Source organism: Anolis sagrei, chromosome 3 (genome assembly GCF_037176765.1).
Source record: "Anolis sagrei isolate rAnoSag1 chromosome 3, rAnoSag1.mat, whole genome shotgun sequence".
In the NCBI taxonomy this organism is placed as follows: domain Eukaryota; kingdom Metazoa; phylum Chordata; class Lepidosauria; order Squamata; family Dactyloidae; genus Anolis; species Anolis sagrei.
Window position 1 is genome coordinate 272,862,611 of NC_090023.1, and position 26,179 is coordinate 272,888,789.

The 26,179-nt window shown below is 51.0% G+C and overlaps 1 protein-coding gene across 1 annotated transcript in view; it reads left to right on the plus strand.

Moving 5' to 3' along the window:
• Positions 1-26,179, plus strand: part of LOC132770362 (probable cation-transporting ATPase 13A5) — a 111,452-nt gene that overhangs the window by 43,593 nt on the left and 41,680 nt on the right. The window contains exons 8-13 of the mRNA XM_067466142.1: positions 17,767-17,839; positions 18,133-18,264; positions 19,154-19,324; positions 20,169-20,326; positions 22,887-23,075; positions 25,508-25,569. Coding sequence (XP_067322243.1) covers positions 17,767-17,839; positions 18,133-18,264; positions 19,154-19,324; positions 20,169-20,326; positions 22,887-23,075; positions 25,508-25,569 — 785 coding nt within the window. The remainder of the gene's footprint in view (positions 1-17,766; positions 17,840-18,132; positions 18,265-19,153; positions 19,325-20,168; positions 20,327-22,886; positions 23,076-25,507; positions 25,570-26,179) is intronic.

A 26,179-nucleotide genomic window follows, 5' to 3' on the forward strand; every position in this document is an offset into this window, starting at 1 on the left:
TTATCAGCCTGCCTGCCAAGAACAGGAGTGGGTCAGCGTCCTGGCTGCATCTCCCCCACACTGGTGAGAAAGCAAGCCAGGAAAGGAGGCTTTAAGAACTTCTGTCTCCCAGCTACACCCTGCTATCAGCCTGCCTGCAAGAACAGGAGTGGGTCAGCGTCCTGGCTGCATCTCCCCCACACTGGTGAGAAAGCAAGCCAGGAAAGGAGGCTTTAAGAACTTCTGTCTCCCAGCTGCACCTTGCTATCAGCCTGCCTGCAAGAACAGGAGTGGGTCAGCGTCCTGGCTGCATCTCCCCACACTGGTGAGAAAGCAAGCCAGGAAAGGAGGCTTTAAGAACTTCTGTCTCCCAGCTACACCCTGCTATCAGCCTGCCTGCAAGAACAGGAGTGGGTCAGCGTCCTGGCTGCATCTCCCCCACACTGGTGAGAAAGCAAGCCAGGAAAGGAGGCTTTAAGAACTTCTGTCTCCCAGCTACACCCTGCTATCAGCCTGCCTGCAAGAACAGGAGTGGGTCAGCGTCCTGGCTGCATCTCCCCCACACTGGTGAGAAAGCAAGCCAGGAAAGGAGGCTTTAAGAACTTCTGTCTCCCAGCTACACCCTGCTATCAGCCTGCCTGCAAGAACAGGAGTGGGTCAGCGTCCTGGCTGCATCTCCCCCACACTGGTGAGAAAGCAAGCCAGGAAAGGAGGCTTTAAGAACTTCTGTCTCCCAGCTACACCCTGCTATCAGCCTGCCTGCAAGAACAGGAGTGGGTCAGCGTCCTGGCTGCATCTCCCCCACACTGGTGAGAAAGCAAGCCAGGAAAGGAGGCTTTAAGAACTTCTGTCTCCCAGCTACACCCTGCTATCAGCCTGCCTGCAAGAACAGGAGTGGGTCAGCGTCCTGGCTGCATCTCCCCCACACTGGTGAGAAAGCAAGCCAGGAAAGGAGGCTTTAAGAACTTCTGTCTCCCAGCTACACCCTGCTATCAGCCTGCCTGCAAGAACAGGAGTGGGTCAGCGTCCTGGCTGCATCTCCCCCACACTGGTGAGAAAGCAAGCCAGGAAAGGAGGCTTTAAGAACTTCTGTCTCCCAGCTACACCCTGCTATCAGCCTGCCTGCAAGAACAGGAGTGGGTCAGCGTCCTGGCTGCATCTCCCCCACACTGGTGAGAAAGCAAGCCAGGAAAGGTGGCTTTAAGAACTTCTGTCTCCCAGCTACACCCTGCTATCAGCCTGCCTGCAAGAACAGGAGTGGGTCAGCGTCCTGGCTGCATCTCCCCCACACTGGTGAGAAAGCAAGCCAGGAAAGGAGGCTTTAAGAACTTCTGTCTCCCAGCTACACCCTGCTATCAGCCTGCCTGCAAGAACAGGAGTGGGTCAGCGTCCTGGCTGCATCTCCCCCACACTGGTGAGAAAGCAAGCCAGGAAAGGAGGCTTTAAGAACTTCTGTCTCCCAGCTACACCCTGCTATCAGCCTGCCTGCAAGAACAGGAGTGGGTCAGCGTCCTGGCTGCATCTCCCCCACACTGGTGAGAAAGCAAGCCAGGAAAGGAGGCTTTAAGAACTTCTGTCTCCCAGCTACACCCTGCTATCAGCCTGCCTGCAAGAACAGGAGTGGGTCAGCGTCCTGGCTGCATCTCCCCCACACTGGTGAGAAAGCAAGCCAGGAAAGGAGGCTTTAAGAACTTCTGTCTCCCAGCTACACCCTGCTATCAGCCTGCCTGCAAGAACAGGAGTGGGTCAGCGTCCTGGCTGCATCTCCCCCACACTGGTGAGAAAGCAAGCCAGGAAAGGAGGCTTTAAGAACTTCTGTCTCCCAGCTACACCCTGCTATCAGCCTGCCTGCAAGAACAGGAGTGGGTCAGCGTCCTGGCTGCATCTCCCCCACACTGGTGAGAAAGCAAGCCAGGAAAGGAGGCTTTAAGAACTTCTGTCTCCCAGCTACACCCTGCTATCAGCCTGCCTGCAAGAACAGGAGTGGGTCAGCGTCCTGGCTGCATCTCCCCCACACTGGTGAGAAAGCAAGCCAGGAAAGGAGGCTTTAAGAACTTCTGTCTCCCAGCTACACCCTGCTATCAGCCTGCCTGCAAGAACAGGAGTGGGTCAGCGTCCTGGCTGCATCTCCCCCACACTGGTGAGAAAGCAAGCCAGGAAAGGAGGCTTTAAGAACTTCTATCTCCCAGCTACACCCTGCTATCAGCCTGCCTGCAAGAACAGGAGTGGGTCAGCGTCCTGGCTGCATCTCCCCCACACTGGTGAGAAAGCAAGCCAGGAAAGGTGGCTTTAAGAACTTCTGTCTCCCAGCTACACCCTGCTATCAGCCTGCCTGCAAGAACAGGAGTGGGTCAGCGTCCTGGCTGCATCTCCCCCACACTGGTGAGAAAGCAAGCCAGGAAAGGTGGCTTTAAGAACTTCTGTCTCCCAGCTACACCCTGCTATCAGCCTGCCTGCAAGAACAGGAGTGGGTCAGCGTCCTGGCTGCATCTCCCCCACACTGGTGAGAAAGCAAGCCAGGAAAGGTGGCTTTAAGAACTTCTGTCTCCCAGCTACACCCTGCTATCAGCCTGCCTGCAAGAACAGGAGTGGGTCAGCGTCCTGGCTGCATCTCCCCCACACTGGTGAGAAAGCAAGCCAGGAAAGGTGGCTTTAAGAACTTCTGTCTCCCAGCTACACCCTGCTATCAGCCTGCCTGCAAGAACAGGAGTGGGTCAGCGTCCTGGCTGCATCTCCCCCACACTGGTGAGAAAGCAAGCCAGGAAAGGAGGCTTTAAGAACTTCTGTCTCCCAGCTACACCCTGCTATCAGCCTGCCTGCAAGAACAGGAGTGGGTCAGCGTCCTGGCTGCATCTCCCCCACACTGGTGAGAAAGCAAGCCAGGAAAGGAGGCTTTAAGAACTTCTGTCTCCCAGCTACACCCTGCTATCAGCCTGCCTGCAAGAACAGGAGTGGGTCAGCGTCCTGGCTGCATCTCCCCCACACTGGTGAGAAAGCAAGCCAGGAAAGGTGGCTTTAAGAACTTCTGTCTCCCAGCTACACCCTGCTATCAGCCTGCCTGCAAGAACAGGAGTGGGTCAGCGTCCTGGCTGCATCTCCCCCACACTGGTGAGAAAGCAAGCCAGGAAAGGAGGCTTTAAGAACTTCTGTCTCCCAGCTACACCCTGCTATCAGCCTGCCTGCAAGAACAGGAGTGGGTCAGCGTCCTGGCTGCATCTCCCCCACACTGGTGAGAAAGCAAGCCAGGAAAGGAGGCTTTAAGAACTTCTGTCTCCCAGCTACACCCTGCTATCAGCCTGCCTGCAAGAACAGGAGTGGGTCAGCGTCCTGGCTGCATCTCCCCCACACTGGTGAGAAAGCAAGCCAGGAAAGGAGGCTTTAAGAACTTCTGTCTCCCAGCTACACCCTGCTATCAGCCTGCCTGCAAGAACAGGAGTGGGTCAGCGTCCTGGCTGCATCTCCCCCACACTGGTGAGAAAGCAAGCCAGGAAAGGAGGCTTTAAGAACTTCTGTCTCCCAGCTACACCCTGCTATCAGCCTGCCTGCAAGAACAGGAGTGGGTCAGCGTCCTGGCTGCATCTCCCCCACACTGGTGAGAAAGCAAGCCAGGAAAGGAGGCTTTAAGAACTTCTGTCTCCCAGCTACACCCTGCTATCAGCCTGCCTGCAAGAACAGGAGTGGGTCAGCGTCCTGGCTGCATCTCCCCCACACTGGTGAGAAAGCAAGCCAGGAAAGGAGGCTTTAAGAACTTCTGTCTCCCAGCTACACCCTGCTATCAGCCTGCCTGCAAGAACAGGAGTGGGTCAGCGTCCTGGCTGCATCTCCCCCACACTGGTGAGAAAGCAAGCCAGGAAAGGAGGCTTTAAGAACTTCTGTCTCCCAGCTACACCCTGCTATCAGCCTGCCTGCAAGAACAGGAGTGGGTCAGCGTCCTGGCTGCATCTCCCCCACACTGGTGAGAAAGCAAGCCAGGAAAGGAGGCTTTAAGAACTTCTGTCTCCCAGCTACACCCTGCTATCAGCCTGCCTGCAAGAACAGGAGTGGGTCAGCGTCCTGGCTGCATCTCCCCCACACTGGTGAGAAAGCAAGCCAGGAAAGGAGGCTTTAAGAACTTCTGTCTCCCAGCTACACCCTGCTATCAGCCTGCCTGCAAGAACAGGAGTGGGTCAGCGTCCTGGCTGCATCTCCCCCACACTGGTGAGAAAGCAAGCCAGGAAAGGAGGCTTTAAGAACTTCTGTCTCCCAGCTACACCCTGCTATCAGCCTGCCTGCAAGAACAGGAGTGGGTCAGCGTCCTGGCTGCATCTCCCCCACACTGGTGAGAAAGCAAGCCAGGAAAGCTATTGAAGGAACTAGCGGAAGTCATTTCGGAACCATTGGCAACCATCTTTGAGAGTTCTTGGAGAACGGGAGAAGTTCCAGCAGATTGGAGGAGGGCCAATGTGGTCCCAATCTTCAAGAAGGGAAAAAAGGATGACCCAAACAACTACCGTCCGGTCAGCCTCACGTCGATACCGGGCAAGATTCTGGAAAAGATTGTTAAGGAAGTGGTCTGCAAACACTTAGAAACAAATGCAGTCATCGCTAATAGTCAACATGGATTTATCAAAAACAAGTCATGTCAGACTAATCTGATCTCTTTCTTCGATAGAGCTACAAGCTGGGTAGATGCAGGGAATGCCGTGGATGTAGCGTACCTGGATTTCAGTAAGGCCTTCGACAAGGTCCCCCATGACCTTCTGGCAAGGAAACTAGTCCAATGTGGGCTAGGCAAAACTACGGTGAGGTGGATCTGGAATTGGTTAAGTGGACGAACACAGAGAGTGCTCACTAATGCTTCCTCTTCATCTTGGAAAGAAGTGACAAGTGGAGTGCCGCAGGGTTCCGTCCTGGGCCCGGTCCTGTTCAACATCTTTATTAATGACTTAGATGAAGGGCTAGAAGGCATGATCATCAAGTTTGCAGACGACACCAAATTGGGAGGGATAGCCAATAGTCCAGAGGACAGGAGCAGAATTCAAAACGATCTTGACAGATTAGAGAGATGGGCCAAAACTAACAAAATGAAGTTCAACAGTGACAAATGCAAGATACTCCACTTTGGCAGAAAAAACGAAATGCAAAGATACAGAATGGGGGACAATGCCTGGCTCGAGAGCAGGACGTGTGAAAAAGATCTTGGAGTCCTCGTGGACAACAAGTTAAACATGAGCCAACAATGTGATGTGGCGGCAAAAAAAGCCAATGGGATTTTGGCCTGCATCAAGAGGAGCCTAGTGTCTAGATCTAAGGAAGTAATGCTACCCCTCTATTCTGCTTTGGTTAGACCACACCTGGAATATTGTGTCCAATTCTGGGCGCCACAATTCAAGAGAGATATTGACAAGCTGGAATGTGTCCAGAGGAGGGCGACTAAAATGATCAAGGGTCTGGAGAACAAGCCCTATGAGGAGCGGCTTAGGGAACTGGGCATGTTTAGCCTGAAGAAGAGAAGGCTGAGAGGAGATATGATAGCCATGTATAAATATGTGAGAGGAAGCCACAGGGAGGAGGGAGCAAGCTTGTTTTCTGCTTCCTTGGAGACTAGGACGCGGAACAATGGCTTCAAACTACAGGAGAGGAGATTCCATCTGAACATGAGGAAGAACTTCCTGACTGTGAGAGCCGTTCAGCAGTGGAACTCTCTGCCCCGGAGTGTGGTGGAGGCTCCTTCTTTGGAATCTTTTAAACAGAGGCTGGATGGCCATCTGTCAGGGGTGATTTGAATGCAATATTCCTGCTTCTTGGCAGGGGGTTGGACTGGATGGCCCATGAGGTCTCTTCCAACTCTTTGATTCTATGATTCTATGATTCTATGAAAGGAGGCTTTAAGAACTTCTGTCTCCCAGCTACACCCTGCTATCAGCCTGCCTGCAAGAACAGGAGTGGGTCAGCGTCCTGGCTGCATCTCCCCCACACTGGTGAGAAAGCAAGCCAGGAAAGGAGGCTTTAAGAACTTCTGTCTCCCAGCTACACCCTGCTATCAGCCTGCCTGCAAGAACAGGAGTGGGTCAGCGTCCTGGCTGCATCTCCCCCACACTGGTGAGAAAGCAAGCCAGGAAAGGAGGCTTTAAGAACTTCTGTCTCCCAGCTACACCCTGCTATCAGCCTGCCTGCAAGAACAGGAGTGGGTCAGCGTCCTGGCTGCATCTCCCCCACACTGGTGAGAAAGCAAGCCAGGAAAGGAGGCTTTAAGAACTTCTGTCTCCCAGCTACACCCTGCTATCAGCCTGCCTGCAAGAACAGGAGTGGGTCAGCGTCCTGGCTGCATCTCCCCCACACTGGTGAGAAAGCAAGCCAGGAAAGGAGGCTTTAAGAACTTCTGTCTCCCAGCTACACCCTGCTATCAGCCTGCCTGCAAGAACAGGAGTGGGTCAGCGTCCTGGCTGCATCTCCCCCACACTGGTGAGAAAGCAAGCCAGGAAAGGAGGCTTTAAGAACTTCTGTCTCCCAGCTACACCCTGCTATCAGCCTGCCTGCAAGAACAGGAGTGGGTCAGCGTCCTGGCTGCATCTCCCCCACACTGGTGAGAAAGCAAGCCAGGAAAGGAGGCTTTAAGAACTTCTGTCTCCCAGCTGCACCTTGCTATCAGCCTGCCTGCAAGAACAGGAGTGGGTCAGCGTCCTGGCTGCATCTCCCCCACACTGGTGAGAAAGCAAGCCAGGAAAGGAGGCTTTAAGAACTTCTGTCTCCCAGCTACACCCTGCTATCAGCCTGCCTGCAAGAACAGGAGTGGGTCAGCGTCCTGGCTGCATCTCCCCCACACTGGTGAGAAAGCAAGCCAGGAAAGAAGGCTTTAAGAACTTCTGTCTCCCAGCTACACCCTGCTATCAGCCTGCCTGCAAGAACAGGAGTGGGTCAGCGTCCTGGCTGCATCTCCCCCACACTGGTGAGAAAGCAAGCCAGGAAAGGAGGCTTTAAGAACTTCTGTCTCCCAGCTACACCCTGCTATCAGCCTGCCTGCAAGAACAGGAGTGGGTCAGCGTCCTGGCTGCATCTCCCCCACACTGGTGAGAAAGCAAGCCAGGAAAGGAGGCTTTAAGAACTTCTGTCTCCCAGCTACACCCTGCTATCAGCCTGCCTGCAAGAACAGGAGTGGGTCAGCGTCCTGGCTGCATCTCCCCCACACTGGTGAGAAAGCAAGCCAGGAAAGGAGGCTTTAAGAACTTCTGTCTCCCAGCTACACCCTGCTATCAGCCTGCCTGCAAGAACAGGGGTGGGTCAGCGTCCTGGCTGCATCTCCCCCACACTGGTGAGAAAGCAAGCCAGGAAAGGAGGCTTTAAGAACTTCTGTCTCCCAGCTACACCCTGCTATCAGCCTGCCTGCAAGAACAGGAGTGGGTCAGCGTCCTGGCTGCATCTCCCCCACACTGGTGAGAAAGCAAGCCAGGAAAGGAGGCTTTAAGAACTTCTGTCTCCCAGCTACACCCTGCTATCAGCCTGCCTGCAAGAACAGGAGTGGGTCAGCGTCCTGGCTGCATCTCCCCCACACTGGTGAGAAAGCAAGCCAGGAAAGGAGGCTTTAAGAACTTCTGTCTCCCAGCTACACCCTGCTATCAGCCTGCCTGCAAGAACAGGAGTGGGTCAGCGTCCTGGCTGCATCTCCCCCACACTGGTGAGAAAGCAAGCCAGGAAAGGAGGCTTTAAGAACTTCTGTCTCCCAGCTACACCCTGCTATCAGCCTGCCTGCAAGAACAGGAGTGGGTCAGCGTCCTGGCTGCATCTCCCCCACACTGGTGAGAAAGCAAGCCAGGAAAGGAGGCTTTAAGAACTTCTGTCTCCCAGCTACACCCTGCTATCAGCCTGCCTGCAAGAACAGGAGTGGGTCAGCGTCCTGGCTGCATCTCCCCCACACTGGTGAGAAAGCAAGCCAGGAAAGGAGGCTTTAAGAACTTCTGTCTCCCAGCTACACCCTGCTATCAGCCTGCCTGCAAGAACAGGAGTGGGTCAGCGTCCTGGCTGCATCTCCCCCACACTGGTGAGAAAGCAAGCCAGGAAAGGAGGCTTTAAGAACTTCTGTCTCCCAGCTACACCCTGCTATCAGCCTGCCTGCAAGAACAGGAGTGGGTCAGCGTCCTGGCTGCATCTCCCCCACACTGGTGAGAAAGCAAGCCAGGAAAGGAGGCTTTAAGAACTTCTGTCTCCCAGCTACACCCTGCTATCAGCCTGCCTGCAAGAACAGGAGTGGGTCAGCGTCCTGGCTGCATCTCCCCCACACTGGTGAGAAAGCAAGCCAGGAAAGGAGGCTTTAAGAACTTCTGTCTCCCAGCTACACCCTGCTATCAGCCTGCCTGCAAGAACAGGAGTGGGTCAGCGTCCTGGCTGCATCTCCCCCACACTGGTGAGAAAGCAAGCCAGGAAAGGAGGCTTTAAGAACTTCTGTCTCCCAGCTACACCCTGCTATCAGCCTGCCTGCAAGAACAGGAGTGGGTCAGCGTCCTGGCTGCATCTCCCCCACACTGGTGAGAAAGCAAGCCAGGAAAGGAGGCTTTAAGAACTTCTGTCTCCCAGCTACACCCTGCTATCAGCCTGCCTGCAAGAACAGGAGTGGGTCAGCGTCCTGGCTGCATCTCCCCCACACTGGTGAGAAAGCAAGCCAGGAAAGGAGGCTTTAAGAACTTCTGTCTCCCAGCTACACCCTGCTATCAGCCTGCCTGCAAGAACAGGAGTGGGTCAGCGTCCTGGCTGCATCTCCCCCACACTGGTGAGAAAGCAAGCCAGGAAAGGAGGCTTTAAGAACTTCTGTCTCCCAGCTACACCCTGCTATCAGCCTGCCTGCAAGAACAGGAGTGGGTCAGCGTCCTGGCTGCATCTCCCCCACACTGGTGAGAAAGCAAGCCAGGAAAGGAGGCTTTAAGAACTTCTGTCTCCCAGCTACACCCTGCTATCAGCCTGCCTGCAAGAACAGGAGTGGGTCAGCGTCCTGGCTGCATCTCCCCCACACTGGTGAGAAAGCAAGCCAGGAAAGGAGGCTTTAAGAACTTCTGTCTCCCAGCTACACCCTGCTATCAGCCTGCCTGCAAGAACAGGAGTGGGTCAGCGTCCTGGCTGCATCTCCCCCACACTGGTGAGAAAGCAAGCCAGGAAAGGAGGCTTTAAGAACTTCTGTCTCCCAGCTACACCCTGCTATCAGCCTGCCTGCAAGAACAGGAGTAGGTCAGCGTCCTGGCTGCATCTCCCCCACACTGGTGAGAAAGCAAGCCAGGAAAGAAGGCTTTAAGAACTTCTGTCTCCCAGCTACACCCTGCTATCAGCCTGCCTGCAAGAACAGGAGTGGGTCAGCATCCTGGCTGCATCTCCCCCACACTGGTGAGAAAGCAAGCCAGGAAAGAAGGCTTTAAGAACTTCTGTCTCCCAGCTACACCCTGCTATCAGCCTGCCTGCAAGAACAGGAGTGGGTCAGCATCCTGGCTGCATCTCCCCCACACTGGTGAGAAAGCAAGCCAGGAAAGGAGGCTTTAAGAACTTCTGTCTCCCAGCTACACCCTGCTATCAGCCTGCCTGCAAGAACAGGAGTGGGTCAGCGTCCTGGCTGCATCTCCCCCACACTGGTGAGAAAGCAAGCCAGGAAAGAAGGCTTTAAGAACTTCTGTCTCCCAGCTACACCCTGCTATCAGCCTGCCTGCAAGAACAGGAGTGGGTCAGCGTCCTGGCTGCATCTCCCCCACACTGGTGAGAAAGCAAGCCAGGAAAGGAGGCTTTAAGAACTTCTGTCTCCCAGCTACACCCTGCTATCAGCCTGCCTGCAAGAACAGGAGTGGGTCAGCGTCCTGGCTGCATCTCCCCCACACTGGTGAGAAAGCAAGCCAGGAAAGGAGGCTTTAAGAACTTCTGTCTCCCAGCTACACCCTGCTATCAGCCTGCCTGCAAGAACAGGAGTGGGTCAGCGTCCTGGCTGCATCTCCCCCACACTGGTGAGAAAGCAAGCCAGGAAAGGAGGCTTTAAGAACTTCTGTCTCCCAGCTACACCCTGCTATCAGCCTGCCTGCAAGAACAGGAGTGGGTCAGCGTCCTGGCTGCATCTCCCCCACACTGGTGAGAAAGCAAGCCAGGAAAGGAGGCTTTAAGAACTTCTGTCTCCCAGCTACACCCTGCTATCAGCCTGCCTGCAAGAACAGGAGTGGGTCAGCGTCCTGGCTGCATCTCCCCCACACTGGTGAGAAAGCAAGCCAGGAAAGGAGGCTTTAAGAACTTCTGTCTCCCAGCTACACCCTGCTATCAGCCTGCCTGCAAGAACAGGAGTGGGTCAGCGTCCTGGCTGCATCTCCCCCACACTGGTGAGAAAGCAAGCCAGGAAAGGAGGCTTTAAGAACTTCTGTCTCCCAGCTACACCCTGCTATCAGCCTGCCTGCAAGAACAGGAGTGGGTCAGCGTCCTGGCTGCATCTCCCCCACACTGGTGAGAAAGCAAGCCAGGAAAGGAGGCTTTAAGAACTTCTGTCTCCCAGCTACACCCTGCTATCAGCCTGCCTGCAAGAACAGGAGTGGGTCAGCGTCCTGGCTGCATCTCCCCCACACTGGTGAGAAAGCAAGCCAGGAAAGGAGGCTTTAAGAACTTCTGTCTCCCAGCTACACCCTGCTATCAGCCTGCCTGCAAGAACAGGAGTGGGTCAGCGTCCTGGCTGCATCTCCCCCACACTGGTGAGAAAGCAAGCCAGGAAAGGAGGCTTTAAGAACTTCTGTCTCCCAGCTACACCCTGCTATCAGCCTGCCTGCAAGAACAGGAGTGGGTCAGCGTCCTGGCTGCATCTCCCCCACACTGGTGAGAAAGCAAGCCAGGAAAGGAGGCTTTAAGAACTTCTGTCTCCCAGCTACACCCTGCTATCAGCCTGCCTGCAAGAACAGGAGTGGGTCAGCGTCCTGGCTGCATCTCCCCCACACTGGTGAGAAAGCAAGCCAGGAAAGGAGGCTTTAAGAACTTCTGTCTCCCAGCTACACCCTGCTATCAGCCTGCCTGCAAGAACAGGAGTGGGTCAGCGTCCTGGCTGCATCTCCCCCACACTGGTGAGAAAGCAAGCCAGGAAAGGAGGCTTTAAGAACTTCTGTCTCCCAGCTACACCCTGCTATCAGCCTGCCTGCAAGAACAGGAGTGGGTCAGCGTCCTGGCTGCATCTCCCCCACACTGGTGAGAAAGCAAGCCAGGAAAGGAGGCTTTAAGAACTTCTGTCTCCCAGCTACACCCTGCTATCAGCCTGCCTGCAAGAACAGGAGTGGGTCAGCGTCCTGGCTGCATCTCCCCCACACTGGTGAGAAAGCAAGCCAGGAAAGGAGGCTTTAAGAACTTCTGTCTCCCAGCTACACCCTGCTATCAGCCTGCCTGCAAGAACAGGAGTGGGTCAGCGTCCTGGCTGCATCTCCCCCACACTGGTGAGAAAGCAAGCCAGGAAAGGAGGCTTTAAGAACTTCTGTCTCCCAGCTACACCCTGCTATCAGCCTGCCTGCAAGAACAGGAGTGGGTCAGCGTCCTGGCTGCATCTCCCCCACACTGGTGAGAAAGCAAGCCAGGAAAGGAGGCTTTAAGAACTTCTGTCTCCCAGCTACACCCTGCTATCAGCCTGCCTGCAAGAACAGGAGTGGGTCAGCGTCCTGGCTGCATCTCCCCCACACTGGTGAGAAAGCAAGCCAGGAAAGGAGGCTTTAAGAACTTCTGTCTCCCAGCTGCACCTTGCTATCAGCCTGCCTTTCTAGGCTCTACTCGTGATGTTGGCCTATGTTGTTGCTCCCTGGAGAACTATTGTGTAGCTGCTTTTGGTGAACACAAAAAGCCCTGCTGCGCCGAGCTGCCGCGACCTCGGCGTCCCTGCTGCCGCGCGGCCGCACCTGGTCTTCCAGAGGAGGCGGGCCGCGATCCTCCATCTGTCGCAGCCGGGGCCTAATGCGTGGTCCGGCCTGCTCCACGGCCCGTCTGCAGTGAGGCGCCCGCAGCTGCAACTCCGGTATTTTCCGGCGTCCTGACGCCCTTTGAGACCCCCCGTCCCCCAACCTTCGAGACCCCCGTCCTCCATCGCACCGGCCCTCTGCTGGTTCAGTTCGGCCTTCATCGGCTCCGGCTTGAGTCGGCCCTGTTTTGATTGAACTGTGTTGTCATCATCAGGCTGTGTGACTGTGTTGACCGAGTCTGTGTTGTACTATCTGGCTGACTATTTGTGCTGACCAAGTTTGTGTTGACCGAGCTATATTATTTCCATCTGGCTGACTGACTATTTGTGCCGACCGAGTTTGTGTTGACCGAGTTGTATTATTTCCATCTGGTTGGCTGACTGCATTCTCCAACCTCCTGTTACTGGCAAGTTTGCCTTAGGAAGAGTACCTACAGCAGCCCTGTGCCGACCGACTATTGAGACTCCTATATTCTTGTGTTGATTACTAAAACTCTCGGCCGAGTATTGTTATCCTGTGAGGGGGGGAGGGGTGGTCTGCTCGCCATCAGGCGCGAGCCGCCCACCATCGCAGCCGTTAACTTAGAGCCCACCACCTCCGGAAGACTGAGTCGGCCACCTGTGACCAAATTGCTGCCACCTTGCATCTCGCTGATCCAATCCTGGACAAACTGTGCTGTTCGTTGTTAACCCGTCTGTTGTGCTGATCCTTTTGACCTTGTAATCCATTTTTCGAGTGTGCTAATCATCTCTGATTGTATTGACCACTATCGTAAACTGTGTTGATCATCTTAATTGTGCTGACCTCTTTTGATGGTGCTAACTAACCCTGATTGTATGACCACCTTCTCAACTGTGCTGTCTCAGTTCAGTTGGGTATGCGGAGCATTCCATTAATTGCGTGATCTTAGCACTTTATGCCATTAGCACTTTAAATTACTTTTTCTGTGGCACTTTAACCAACTCTAGCACTTTAACTGATTTGATACATCTAGCGTTGAATTAGGCCTCCATGACGCACTTTATTTAAACACTTCGGGGTTAATTGTCAAGCCACCGCATTTTAATTGTTATTCTATCGTGTGTGTTGACATAAGTCTCCATCTGTACTCCAAGAGCCTTAACCAACCCTTGACTGTGCTTAACAACTGTTACTCATGTCATTATCCATTCCTTGGCACCTGTTAATTTGGTTGCTAATTGTATATGTGGGTCAGAGGGAATGGAGTAGCTCAGGGGGACCCGAATATAATATAATAGGAACGGGAAACGCTTGGAAGGCAAAGCCATGGCAAACTGGAACTGTAATATGTCAAACAATCTACAATGATCCTTGGGTTGTTATTATAGGTGTTGAATGCGTCATGGAGGAGGGAGAGGCTTCCGTTAACCGAGGAGCCCCCATAGAAGTCGTGGTGGGGAAGGGGAGATACGGGAAAGGGAGACCTTTAATTCGGCCTAGGGAACGTGGAACAACATTAGTAATTCCAAATCGGTCTCCTGATACGGTAAGTAGGTGTAACCAGGTTGGCGGTCCCTCAGGATTGAAAGTGGTGCTGTTGAACGCCAGATCTGTCAATGGCAAAACAACTTTCATCCAAGACTTAATCCTGGATGAACGGGCAGATCTGGCGTGCATCACAGAGACCTGGCTGGACGAAGCGGGAGGTGTAAATTTGACCCAGCTTTGTCCACCCGGGTTCTCTGTGCAGCACCAACCGAGATCCGGAGGGCGGGGAGGCGGGGTTGCAGTAGTCTACAGAGATTCCATTCTTCTGACCAGGACCCCCATCCCACAGTCAACAAATTTTGAATGCGTCCACCTGAGGGTGGGTGACCGGGACAGATTAGGGATTCTGCTAGTGTACCGTCCACCTCGCTGCACTACAGTCTCCCTACCTGAGCTAGCGGGGGTGGTCTCGGACCTGGCATTGGAGTCCCAACGGCTGATTGTGCTAGGGGACTTCAATATCCACGCCGAGGCTGCCCTAACGGGAGCGGCTCAGGACTTCATGTCTACCATGGCGACCATGGGGCTGTCCCAACAAGTATCTGGCCCCACCCACAGTGCTGGACATACATTGGACTTGGTTTTCTGTGAGGGATGGGAGGAAGGCGGCGGTGTTGAGGAGTTATCCATCTCTCCGTTGCCATGGACCGACCACCACCTGGTCAGCTTTAGACTTACTGCACCCCTTAACCTCCGCAGAGGTGGAGGACCTATTAAATTGGTCCGCCCCAGGAGGCTTATGGATCCGGAGGGATTCCTGATGGCTCTTGGGGAATTTCCCGCCACCTCGGTTGGTGATCCTGTTGATGCCCTGGTCGCTCTCTGGAATGGGGAGATGACTAGGGCAATAGACACGATCGCTCCAGAACGTCCCCTCTCAAGTAGCCGAACTAAACCAGCCCCTTGGTTTACTGAGGAGCTGGCGGCGTTGAAGCGAAAGAAGAGGGAACTAGAGGGCGTGTGGCGTTCGGATCCGAGCGAGCCAAATCGAACACGGTTTGTGTCCTTTTTAAGGTCATACGCCGCGGCAATAAGAGCCGCAAAGAAAACTTTCTTTGCGGCCACTATTGCGTCTGCAAAGAACCGTCCGGCCGAACTGTTCCGAGTTGTCAGAGGCCTGTTAAAACCCACCACTCAGGATGGGTGCCCTGATGACTCGGCAGCTCGCTGTGAAGCCTTTGCTCAGTTCTTTGCAGACAAAGTCGCTTTGATCCGCTCTGGACTGGACACCATATTAACAGCAGTCTCTGAGGATGTAACACGAGCATCTGCTTGTCCAATTTTGATGGATTCATTTCAATTAGTTCAAACCGAGGATGTGGACAAGGTGCTTGGAAGAATGAGACCTACCACATGCATCCTAGACCCCTGCCCATCCTGGCTTCTAAAGGAGGCCAGAGGGGGATTGGCCGAGTGGGTTAAGGTGGTGGTTAATGCCTCCCTCCGGGAAGGCATATTTCCAGCCAGCTTAAAGCAAGCTGTGATAAAACCGCTGTTGAAGAAACCATCACTGGACCCCACTCAATTGGTTAACTATCGGCCTGTTTCCAATCTCCCCTTTTTGGGCAAAGTCATGGAACGTGTGGTGGCCTCACAACTCCAGGCATTCTTGGTAGACACGGATTATCTGGATCCGGCACAGTCTGGCTTTAGGCCGGGGCATGGTACCGAGACAGCCTTGGTCGCCTTAGTGGATGATCTCCGTCGGGAGCTCGACAGGGGGAGTGTGTCCCTGTTGGTGCTACTCGACCTCTCAGCGGCCTTCGATACCGTCGACCACGGTATCCTTCTGGGACGCCTCGCGGGAATGGGTCTCGGAGGTACTGCTCTGCAGTGGCTCCGGTCATTCCTCGAGGGCCGGTCTCAGAAGGTGTTACTGGGGGACTCCTGTTCTACCCCACAACCTTTGTTTTGTGGGGTTCCTCAGGGTTCAATACTATCCCCCATGCTGTTTAACATCTACATGAAACCGCTGGGCGAGATCATCCGGAGTTTCGGGGTGCGGTGTCATCTGTACGCAGATGATGTCCAACTCTGTCACTCCTTCCCACCTGCTACTAAGGAGGCTGTCGAGGTCCTGAACCGGTGCTTGGCCGCTGTGACGGTCTGGATGGGGGCGAACAAATTGAAATTGAATCCAGACAAGACAGAGGTACTCCTGGTCAGTCGCAGGGCCGAACAGGGTATAGGGTTACAGCCTGTGTTAGACGGGGTCGCACTCCCCCTGAAGACACAGGTTCGCAGTTTGGGTGTGATCCTGGACTCATCGCTGAGCCTGGAGCCCCAGGTTTCGGCGGTGACCAGGGGAGCATTCGCACAGTTAAGACTCGTGCGCCAACTGCGACCATACCTTGGGAAGTCTGACTTGGCCACGGTAGTCCACGCTCTGGTTACATCCCGCCTTGACTACTGCAACGCTCTCTACGTGGGGTTGCCTTTGAAGACGGCCCGGAAGCTCCAACTAGTCCAACGGGCGGCAGCCATGGTATTAACAGGAGCAGGGCGCAGGGAGCATACAACTCCTCTGCTGTACCAGCTCCACTGGCTACCGATTAGCTACCGGGCCCAATTCAAAGTGCTGGCTTTGGCCTTTAAAGCCCTAAACGGTTCTGGCCCTACATATCTATCCGAACGTATCTCGGCCTATCAGCCCACCAGGACCCTAAGATCTTCGGGAGAGGCCCTTCTCTCCATCCCGCCTGCTTCACAGGTGCGGCTCGCGGGAACGAGAGACAGGGCCTTTTCTGTGGTGGCCCCGCGGCTTTGGAATGCCCTCCCTATAGAGATAAGATCAGCCACCTCGCTGATGGCATTTCGGAAAAAACTGAAAACATGGATGTTTGAGCAAGCATTCGGCTAATCCGATGCAATGAAGTTTTTGATCAAGGACTGGCAATCATAGACAACGAAATTGGATTATGATTTTAATTAAGAGATGCATTGGTCTGTATTGGTGGCCCAATACTGTGTATTGTATATGTATGTGTTTTATATTTTTAATCGGAATTATTGTTGTTTTTAAATGTTGTAAACCGCAATGAGTCGCCGTTTTAGGCTGAGATATTAGCGGTATACAAGTGTACTAAATAAATAAATAAATAAATAAATTTATTTACAGTATTTATATTCCATCCTCCTCACTCCGCAGGGGACTCAGGGCAGATTACAATGTACGTATACATGGCAAACATTCAATGTCATAGACACATAACATATATAGACAGACACTCAGAGGCTATTTAACATTCCAGCTTCTGACCACCAGGGGAGCTGTCGCTTCACCGTCCGTTTGTGACAGTGATAAAGTACTTCCTTATTCTTTGCATACTTCCTGGAGATTTTTATGGCCTCGTAAATCAGTTAAATTATATTTCTTAAAATTGTTATTCATTTTAATTATTGTCTTGTTTTTAAGGGGTTTTTTTGCACTACAAATAAGATACGTGCAGTGTGCCTAGGAATTCATTCATGATTTTTTCAAATTATAATCCGGCCCTCCAACACTTTGAGGGACTGTGACCTGGACCGCTGTTTAAAAAGTTTGTGGACCCCTGTCTTAGGGCATTCTAGTTCCATGTCTTTGTTCATGTTTCATGTTTCCAAGTTTGAAGGATTGTTCTGGGATTTCTGTATTGGATTTTATGCTGCCTTGTACTTTCTGGTTATCTTGTATTCCTGAGCTGGGTGTCCAGTTGCTTTGGGATTTTTGGATTACTCTTGTACCTTGAAACTTGGGGATTTTTTACACATATAGACTTTGAAGTTTTTACTATTTTTGCTAAGTACTTTTTACATAACCTTCAATGAACCGCTTTGCTGATTTAACTTGGACTGGAGTGTGGTGGTTAAGTACAGAGGTGTTTCCTGTCCTGGAGTGCAACACCACCAGAATGTGCTTTCTGCCTCCTGTTCAGGGGCTTCATCCATTCCTTCATCCATTCCTGCTCTCGGTCCCACCAGCCTCGCAAGCGCGCCTGGTGGAGACGAGGGACAGGGCCTTCTCGGTGGTGGCCCCGCGACTCTGGAACTCTCTCCCTCTGGAGGCCAGAACCGCCCCATCCATCCTAACATTTAGGAAACGGGTGAAGACGTGGCTGTGGAGTCAGGCCTTCGAGGAATGAGACAACACCATAGGACTCTGGATGGAAGTGGATATAGACCCATCTTATTAGGATGACTGACCACTGTAGTTTTATATTTAGTGTATTTTAAAGTTGATGTGTAATTTGTGATATATGATATTTTAATGATTGTATATGTTTTTATGGCTGTAAACCGGGCTGAGTCCCTCAACGAGGTTAAGAAGCTCGGTATACAAAACTGTGAAATAAATAAATAAATAAATTTTTCTTCCTCCCAGCAATCCGTCAAACTGCACAAGCTGGTAGAGGAGCACAACAAGGTCCGTGTCACCGCCTGGACCAAACACGAAGGTAGGTGTGGCTCCACCTTGCCTTTCTCTGCCCCTCTGAAGCCATTCATGTCAACTCAAACTCTACAAAAACCCCTGGAGGAGGTCATCTGGGGGTCCTTCTCTGCTCCTGATCTCTTCTGGGAGCAGGTTAAGCACCAGAGTTGCCAGAAGCAGAGCCTGGCATCTCTGAATAATAAAAATACAACCTAGGCTACGACATACAGTGGTCTAAGGGCAATGGTGGATGGTGAGTCCTCATGCCTCCATGAATCCTTTCCCAACAAGCCTTTCCTGGATTTGGTCTTTCTGCAGGTGGGCACCAGTCGGAGTCCTGCCACTTGGTCCCCGGAGACGTCCTCCTCTTGGAAGGGCAGAGGCACTCCTTGCCCTGCGATGCCATCCTCCTGGAAGGAAGCTGCGTGGTCAATGAAGGCATGCTCACAGGTGTGGACTCCTGGTCTTTGTCCTCTGCCTTTCCTCTCACTCCTCTTTCCAAACAGGCACTGCTTCTGTCATCAGGGTTCTTTAGGCCACTGTTTTCAGGAGCTGTTCTGAGGATGCCTTCCTGGCTGGGTTTCCTTGCAGAAGATGATGGCTAAGGGAAGGTTGAAGGGGAGGAAGGTTGAGGGTTCAGTGTTTACTCCCTGAATTGCTCCCAGGATTTGGGGCTTGAAAAAAACCTGGCACCTGCAGGAACTAATGAGCTTATAGACATGCGAGTGGAAATTAGCCAAAACAGACAGCTTGATCAAGGCCTTTGGCGATCTGTAAGGCTTTGACAGATAAGGATGGGAGGCATTCAGGGAAAACAAAACCAATTTCTGAGTGCTCGAAATGGCTTAATGTGAGGATACAAAGTTCCAACCACGGGAAATATAGTCAGATGAAGCATCGTTTCAGATTCCTGCTAAGTTCTTGCTCTTCTCTCATGAAAGCCTTGCTTGGAAGATTCATGTTTAAGGATTTCTTGCTGTATGGTTTGACTCTTTGTTTCTTGTGATTACCTATCCATGCCTTGGATCAACGTTTCCCGTTTTCTCTGGATTTTATTAGAGAAGTCTGGACTTTGTTTTTGAACTTTGCTGAACCATACCTTGGACTAATTTGTTCCTGCTTATCTTTTTACCTATTTGGATTTACCTATTCCCTTAAAGTATTTTCTACTTTGCTGCTTTTACTTACCTTCAATAAAAAAAGGATTGTTTTCCTACTCAACATGTGGTGTTTTAAAATCAGAGGGTTATTCCTGTTCTGGAGTGCAACAGATTGCCCCATCCCAGGTGGACTGACTCAAGGTGTGCGTGTGTGGGGGGGATTTGGGCTGTGTTTGCAGGTGAGAGTGTCCCAGTGACTAAGAACCCATTGCCCCAAGTGGACAACACTCTGCCTTGGAAGAAGCACAGCCTGGAGGACCACCGGCGCCACGTCCTCTTCTGCGGCACAGAGGTCATCCAGACCAGGCCCAGTGGAAAAGGGCCGGTCAGAGCCATCGTGTTGCAAACAGGTGAGGGACGTCGTTCCACCATTTGAAGAAAAAGTGGGCTATGATGTCTAACCAGTTAGAGGCATGGAGAAGGTCCTGCTGGAGAGCGGCCTACATCATTGCTCATAGGGAGGCTCTTCCCTCTCCAAGGATCCCGTCCTCATCTTGGGCTATGCAAAAATGAAAAGGCATCCCTTGACCTTGGCCAAAGTGGGGCCAAAGTCAGAATTGCTGGAATTGCATCAGTAGAATGGATCTGAGTTGCTTCTCCTTCAAAATGATGTTTTCTTCCCATACCTTTATGGTCCTCAGAATATTGATCAGGTAAACTTTTAAGTGGGATAAGAGAAAATCCAGGTGCTACCAGAGAGCAGAGCTCATAACCATTTTGGTTTGGATGCAACCCCTCCAGAATCTGGGCCCCTCTCTACTTCTGAAGGCATTTTCCTTGGTAGATCAGGGCAAGCAAACTCTGGCCAAGGGAAGCCATCTTCTCTCCCTTAAAGCTGGGATCCCTGGACTGGTGCCAGTTCACCATCCATTGACTACCTGCCAACAAAGAGTTTTTGGGAAAGAAAGGAACAGGTGAATATAGCCTACAATGAGCCACTCCATTGTTTTCAGTCCTCATGCTCACATTGCTTGAGACGCCTAAATACTACTGGTCAACAATCCAAAATTTGGCCAGGTTGGGGTCAAGAGGTCCTGCAGGTGCTCAAGAAATGGAAAGTCCCTTCCCTCTCTCTGCTTTGGGAGATCCCAGTCTAGTAGGAGAGATCCATGCCTGTGTTTCTCCCCAAGGAGAGCCACTTCCATCCTTGGTCCTCCTGAAGAGTGACACGATCCATTGATGGTTCTCCCATAGGTTTCAACACGGCCAAAGGGGACCTGGTCCGGTCCATCCTCTACCCAAAGCCCCTGAACTTCAGGATCTACAAAGAGTTCTTCATCTTCATTGTCTGCCTGATCCTACTTGGCCTCCTGATGATGATCTATTCCATTTGTGTGTATGTAAAGAACAAGGTGAGTTTCAACAATGGATTTGTGATGGTGCCACGAGTCCATCAGTGAGATCTCTGGTAGATGCCTCCAATATGACCTAAGAGATGCAGATTTCGGTTGGATGGAGCTGAGCTTGAGACTGCAAAGTTGTAGGGGATTTGAGGGTTCTTTGTGTCATTTCCTACCTGCAACAAAGGGAGCATCGATATTGCAGAATGAATGCAACATGACACCACTTTAACTGCTGGCACTCAATGCTATGGAATCCTGAGAGTGGTAGTTTTACTCTTCTCTGTCAAAGACTGCTGGGACTTCACCAAACTCCAATTTCCAGAATTCTATAGTGTGCCATCACGCCTGGAGGCTATAGCTCTTGGTGAAAGAGGCATGGACGTGACATCTTTCCCCGGGGGATTGCTTCTTGCCCTCCTTTAGGAAACTAGAACTCCCAAAGACCCAAAACACTGTAAATAGCTCAAAATAAGATTTATTGTTCACAAAGAGTTATTTCTTTAAAGCAATGAGCTGGAAACTTCAGAGGGGTGAAGGAAAATGTACATTACAGTCTCAGTTAGTCCTGGGTCCAAGGAGTTTGAAGCTGAGAAGCCTTTCCAGGTTTCCTCTTTCCTCAATGGCTGTGAATGCCGGAGCAAACCACAACCCTAGTTCAAATGATCTATGTTTGAGATACAGGATTCCTCTGGTGCCAAAAGAACCGGTTTGAAGGCGCTTGAGACTTCCAACATCATTCAGGTTGGTCTGAACATGAAGCATAAGTCTCAAGGGTAAAAAACCTCAGAATTGGTGCTGAGAGGTGATTTAACCAGGGCTTTTAGAGCCAAGTCTCTTACTCTCGTCCATCTGATAGAAACTCTGATGGCAGAATGAAAAAGAGGGAAGCACCCCCCTCCTCCAGGAAGAGGTGGAGCCAAACAATTGAGCTGAGAAAGCAATTCAACTGGTGCAAACAACATTGATTGACAGCTATAAATAACCAATCAATCCAACTATACATAGGCAGGGTAAAACAGCAGGATTAAACATAATACAACAGTTTAAATCTTGCAACTAACAGTTCTACACATAGGTGGCACCACTCGTGCCATCACATATAGCAGTGGTTCTCAACCTTCCTAATGCTGCGACCCCTTAGTACAGGTCCTCATGTTGTGGTGACCCCCAACCATAACGTTATTTTCGTTGCTACTTCATAACTGTAATTTTGCTACTGTTAAGAGTCATAATGTAAATATGCAGGATGCATTTTCATTCACTGGACGCAAATTAAGCACAAATACCTGAAACGCCCAAAATTTGAATACTGGTGGAATTGGGGTGCTCGATTTTGTCGTTTGGTAATGCTGGAGTTGCTGGGTTTTATAGTTCACCTTAAATCAAAGAGCCTTCTGAACTCCATCAATGATGGAATTGAATCAAACATGGCACACAGAATTCCCATGACCAAGAGAAAATACTGGGGAGGTCTGGTGGACATTGACCTTGAGTTTTTGGAGTTGTAGTTCACCTACATCCAGAGAACACTGTGGACTCAAGCAATGATAGATCTGGATCAAACCTGGCACAAATACTCAAAATGCCCAAATGTGAACACTGGTAGAGTTTGGAGAAAATATACCTTGCCATTTGGGAGTTGTAGTTGTTGGGATTTATAGTTCACCCACAATGAAATAGCATTCTGAACCCCACCAATGATAGAATTGGACCAAACTTTCCGTACAGAACCTCCATGACCAACAGAAAATACTATGTTTTCTGACGGTCTTTGGTGACCCCTCTGACACCCCCTCGCGACCCCCACAGGGGTCCCGACCCCCAGGTTGAGAAACACTGACATATAGCATTCCACTATGGCAGTTAAAGTGGTGTCTGCATCCATTCCACAGAATAATTGCACCCCAAGTCTTGCTGTATGGGTCCCTCCCAGGTTCATCCTGGCTGGAGAAACCAGACGATTGCAAAAAAGGAAGGCTTCTCACAACAGAAATCCTCATTTCTTATTGTGTGAGCCTTGCAAAAGGTTGTTGTTGATTCTAAATGGCAGAAAGGGGAGGGAGAATAAGGGAAGGCAAGTGGGCAATTTTACCCATGTCTGAATGCTATGGACAATCATAGAATCATAGAATCAAAGAGTTGGAAGAGACCTCCTGGGCCATCATCCAGTCCTACCCCATTCTGCCAAGAAGCAGGAATATTGCATTCAAATCACCCCTGACAGATGGCCATCCAGCCTCTGCTTAAAAGCTTCCAAAGAAGGAGCCTCCACCACACTCAATCTATACCTGGAAAGACATGCTTCATTTCTGAAAGGCACAATGTCCCAAAACAGATTTCTCTCTAACGTGTGCTGGAATGACCCCTTTTTGGGTCAGAACTAAAAGTTGTGGGTTGTTTGTGCTGCAAGTTGCCTGTGAGTGTTCTATGGCAGGTCTAACATCAAGCAACAGATAGAGCTCCAATTTGCACCCCTAAATATAATCTGCTCACTCCTTTGCACCATCATGCCAGCTGCCTATTTCTTTCTTGTACTACCTCCGAGTCCTTCTCTCTCTGTCTTCCCCAGAGACCTGCATCGGAAACGGCGCTGATGTCGGTGCTTCTCTTCAGTGGAATTGTCACTCCAGCCCTCCCGGCCGCCTTGACCACCGGCATCGTCTACGCCCAGCGGAGGCTCAAGAGGAAGAAGATCTTCTGCATCAGCCCTCAAAGGATCAACATCTGTGGGCAGATCAACCTGGTCTGCTTCGACAAGGTATTTATTTATTTGTCGTGTCAGAACAACCAGACAAATTATATTACATTTCTAACAGAACAAAGCAAACAAGCAGATTACAAAATTTGTGAGTATGAGAGTTGATTAAATGTCCTTTGACCAGTATCTGGAGTACTTGGAGTGCTTCTGGTGTTGCTGCAAGAAGGTCCTCCCTTGTGCATGTGGCAGGGCTCAGGGTGCATTGCAGCAGGTGGTCAGTGGTTTGCTCTTCTCCACACTCGCATGTCGAGGATTCCACTTTGTAGCCCCATTTCTGAAGGTTGGCTCTGCATCTCGTGGTGCCAGAGCGCAGTCTGTTCAGTGCCTTCCAGGTCACCCAGTCCTCTGTGTGCCCAGGAGGGAGTTTCTCGTTTGGTATCAGCCATTGGTTGAGGTACTGGGTTTGAGCCTGCCACTTTTGGACTCTCGCTTGCTGAGGTGTTCCAGCAAGTGTCTCTGTAGATCTTAGGAAACTATTTCTAGATTTAAGTCATTGACGTGCTGGCTGATACCCAAACAGGGGATGAGCTGGAGATGTCTCTGCCTTGGTCCTTTCACTACTGGCTGCAACTTCCCGGCGGATGTCAGGTGGTGCAATACCGGCTAGACAGTGTAATTTCTCCAGTGGTGTAGGGCGCAGACACCCGTGATAATGCGGCATGTCTCATTAAGAGCCACATCTACTGCTTTAGTGTGGTGGGATGTGTTCCACACTGGGCATGCATACTCAGCAGCAGAGTAGCATAGCGCAAGGGCAGATGTCTTCACTGTATCTGGTTGTGATCCCCAGGTTGTGCCAGTCATCTTTCGTTTGATATTGTTTCTAGCACCCACTTTTTGTTTGATGTTCAGGCAGTGCTTCTTGTAGGTCAGAGCACGGTCCAGAGTGACTCCCAGGTATTTGGGTGCGCTGCAATGCTCCAGTGGGATTCCTTCCCAGGTGATCTTCAGAGCTCGGGATGCTTGTCTGTTCTTGAGATGAAAGGCACATGTCTGTGTTTTAGATGGGTTGGGGATCAGCTGGTTTTCCCTGTAGTAGGCAGTAAGAGCACCTAGAGCTTCGGAAAGCTTCTGTTCTACCATCTCAAAGCTCCCTGCTTGAGCGGTAATGGCACGATCATCAGCATAGATGAAACTCTCAAGGTGCAACGGAGGTGCACCTTGAGAGTGCAACAAGGTGCAACGGAGGGAAGGGATGCAGTTGATGGGATGAAGGAAGGCTTACCTTCAGAAGCCCATTGAGGGAAGAGGGTGCTCAACTACCTCTCACTGTGTCCTGGGGTGACAAGACCGTGGTTCAGATAATTTGGAAAGGCCACTCTTTCTCCATCTCAGCCCCCCGCCCCATCTGCCATAAACAGAGGATAACAGGAGCCTTTCCTATTTGGGAAGATTGCTCAGTTTGCATAGAGGAAGCATCTCCAATGCTCAAAGGAACTGCATAACTGGAAAGGATCAGGACTCCTTTGGCACTCTGAGATATTTGTAGATATTTATGGGATTTGTTGTTGTTATTATTATTGTTAGGTGCCTTTGAGTTGACTTATGGGGATCCTATGGACGGGAGACCTCCAAGCCCCCCTGTCCTCATGTCTTGCAAAGTCAAGGCAGTATCCATTAGGGCTGGGCGGTTTCGTTTCGTAATTTCGTAATTCGTTAAAAATTCGTTAATTTTTTTGATAACGAAGCGATTTTGAACCATTCAGGAGCATCTAAAAAACGAAACGAATTTTTCAGTTTGTTTCGTAATTGTTTCGTATTTGTTTTGAAATTGTTTCGAAATCGTTCCGTTATTATTTCCGCATGTCTGGGGCAAGTTTTATAGCTGTTGTTTGTTTAATCAGTGAAAAAAAATTATAAATATCACACCAACAGTCAACAACAGAGGGAGAGGGAAGCGTCAGAAGTTCCCCCTGTCCCATATGGAGGTTTTTTAGCGTATTGCGCAGTCGCGTCCGCCATTAACGAATCGATTCGTATTCGTTTCGAAATCGTTTCGTAATTGTTTCATAATTTCCGAAATTTCGTAAATATCGAACTTTTTTAAAGAAAAATTTCGGAATTCTTTTAAATATCGAAATGCAAAAAAACCCAAAAAAACGAATTGAGTTTAGAAACAATTTTTTCCGTGGTTGCCCAGCCCTAGTATCCATGGCTTCCTCACCTGAGTCCCTGGAACACAGTCTTCCTCTTCTCTTGCTGCCCTTCACCTGACTTGTCTTTCCTAGTCTTCCTCATGATACTTGCTTCTGCACTCCACAAAGAGGCCCATTTCCTCCAAATGCCCACCCTTCCCCAACCTCCCCATCTTTCCTGGTCGCACAGCCCAAAGATCCCTTTGCCATTCAGAAATCTGTGCATGATCCATTCTGCTGAACCAACCCAGGATCAAGCCCTTCTGACTCAATTATCTGTTTTTCATCTGAATCCAGACTGGAACCTTGACAGAGGATGGGCTGAATCTCTTTGGCGTCGTCCCTTGCCAGGACGCAAGGTAAGACATGTGGCTAGAATTACATTCTTTATTCCTGATGCATCTAAGTTTGCAAAGGACTTGACTTAGAATCATAGAATCATAGAATCATAGAATCAAAGAGTTGGAAGAGACCTCATGGGCCATCCAGTCCAACCCCATTCTGCCAAGAAGCAGGAATATTGCATCCAAATCACCCCTGACAGATGGCCATCCAGCCTCTGCTTAAAAGCTTCCAAAGAAGGAGCCTCCACCACACTCCGGGGCAGAGAGTCCCACTGCTGAACGGCTCTCACAGTCAGGAAGTTCTTCCTCATATTTAGATGGAATCTCCTCTCTTGTAGTTTGAAGCCATTGTTCCTTTGTGTCCTAGTCTCCAGGGAAGCAGAAAACAAGCTTGCTCCCTCCTCCCTGTGGCTTCCTCTCACATATTTATACATGGCTATCATATGCCCTCTCAGCCTTCCCTTCTTCAGGCTAAACATGCCCAGCTCCTTAAGCTGCTCCTCATAGGGCTTGTTCTCCAGACCTTTTATCATTTTAGTCGCTCTCCTCTGGACACATTCCAGCTTGTCAATCTCTCTCTTGAATTGCCAGAATTGGACACAATATTCCAGGTGTGGTCTAACCA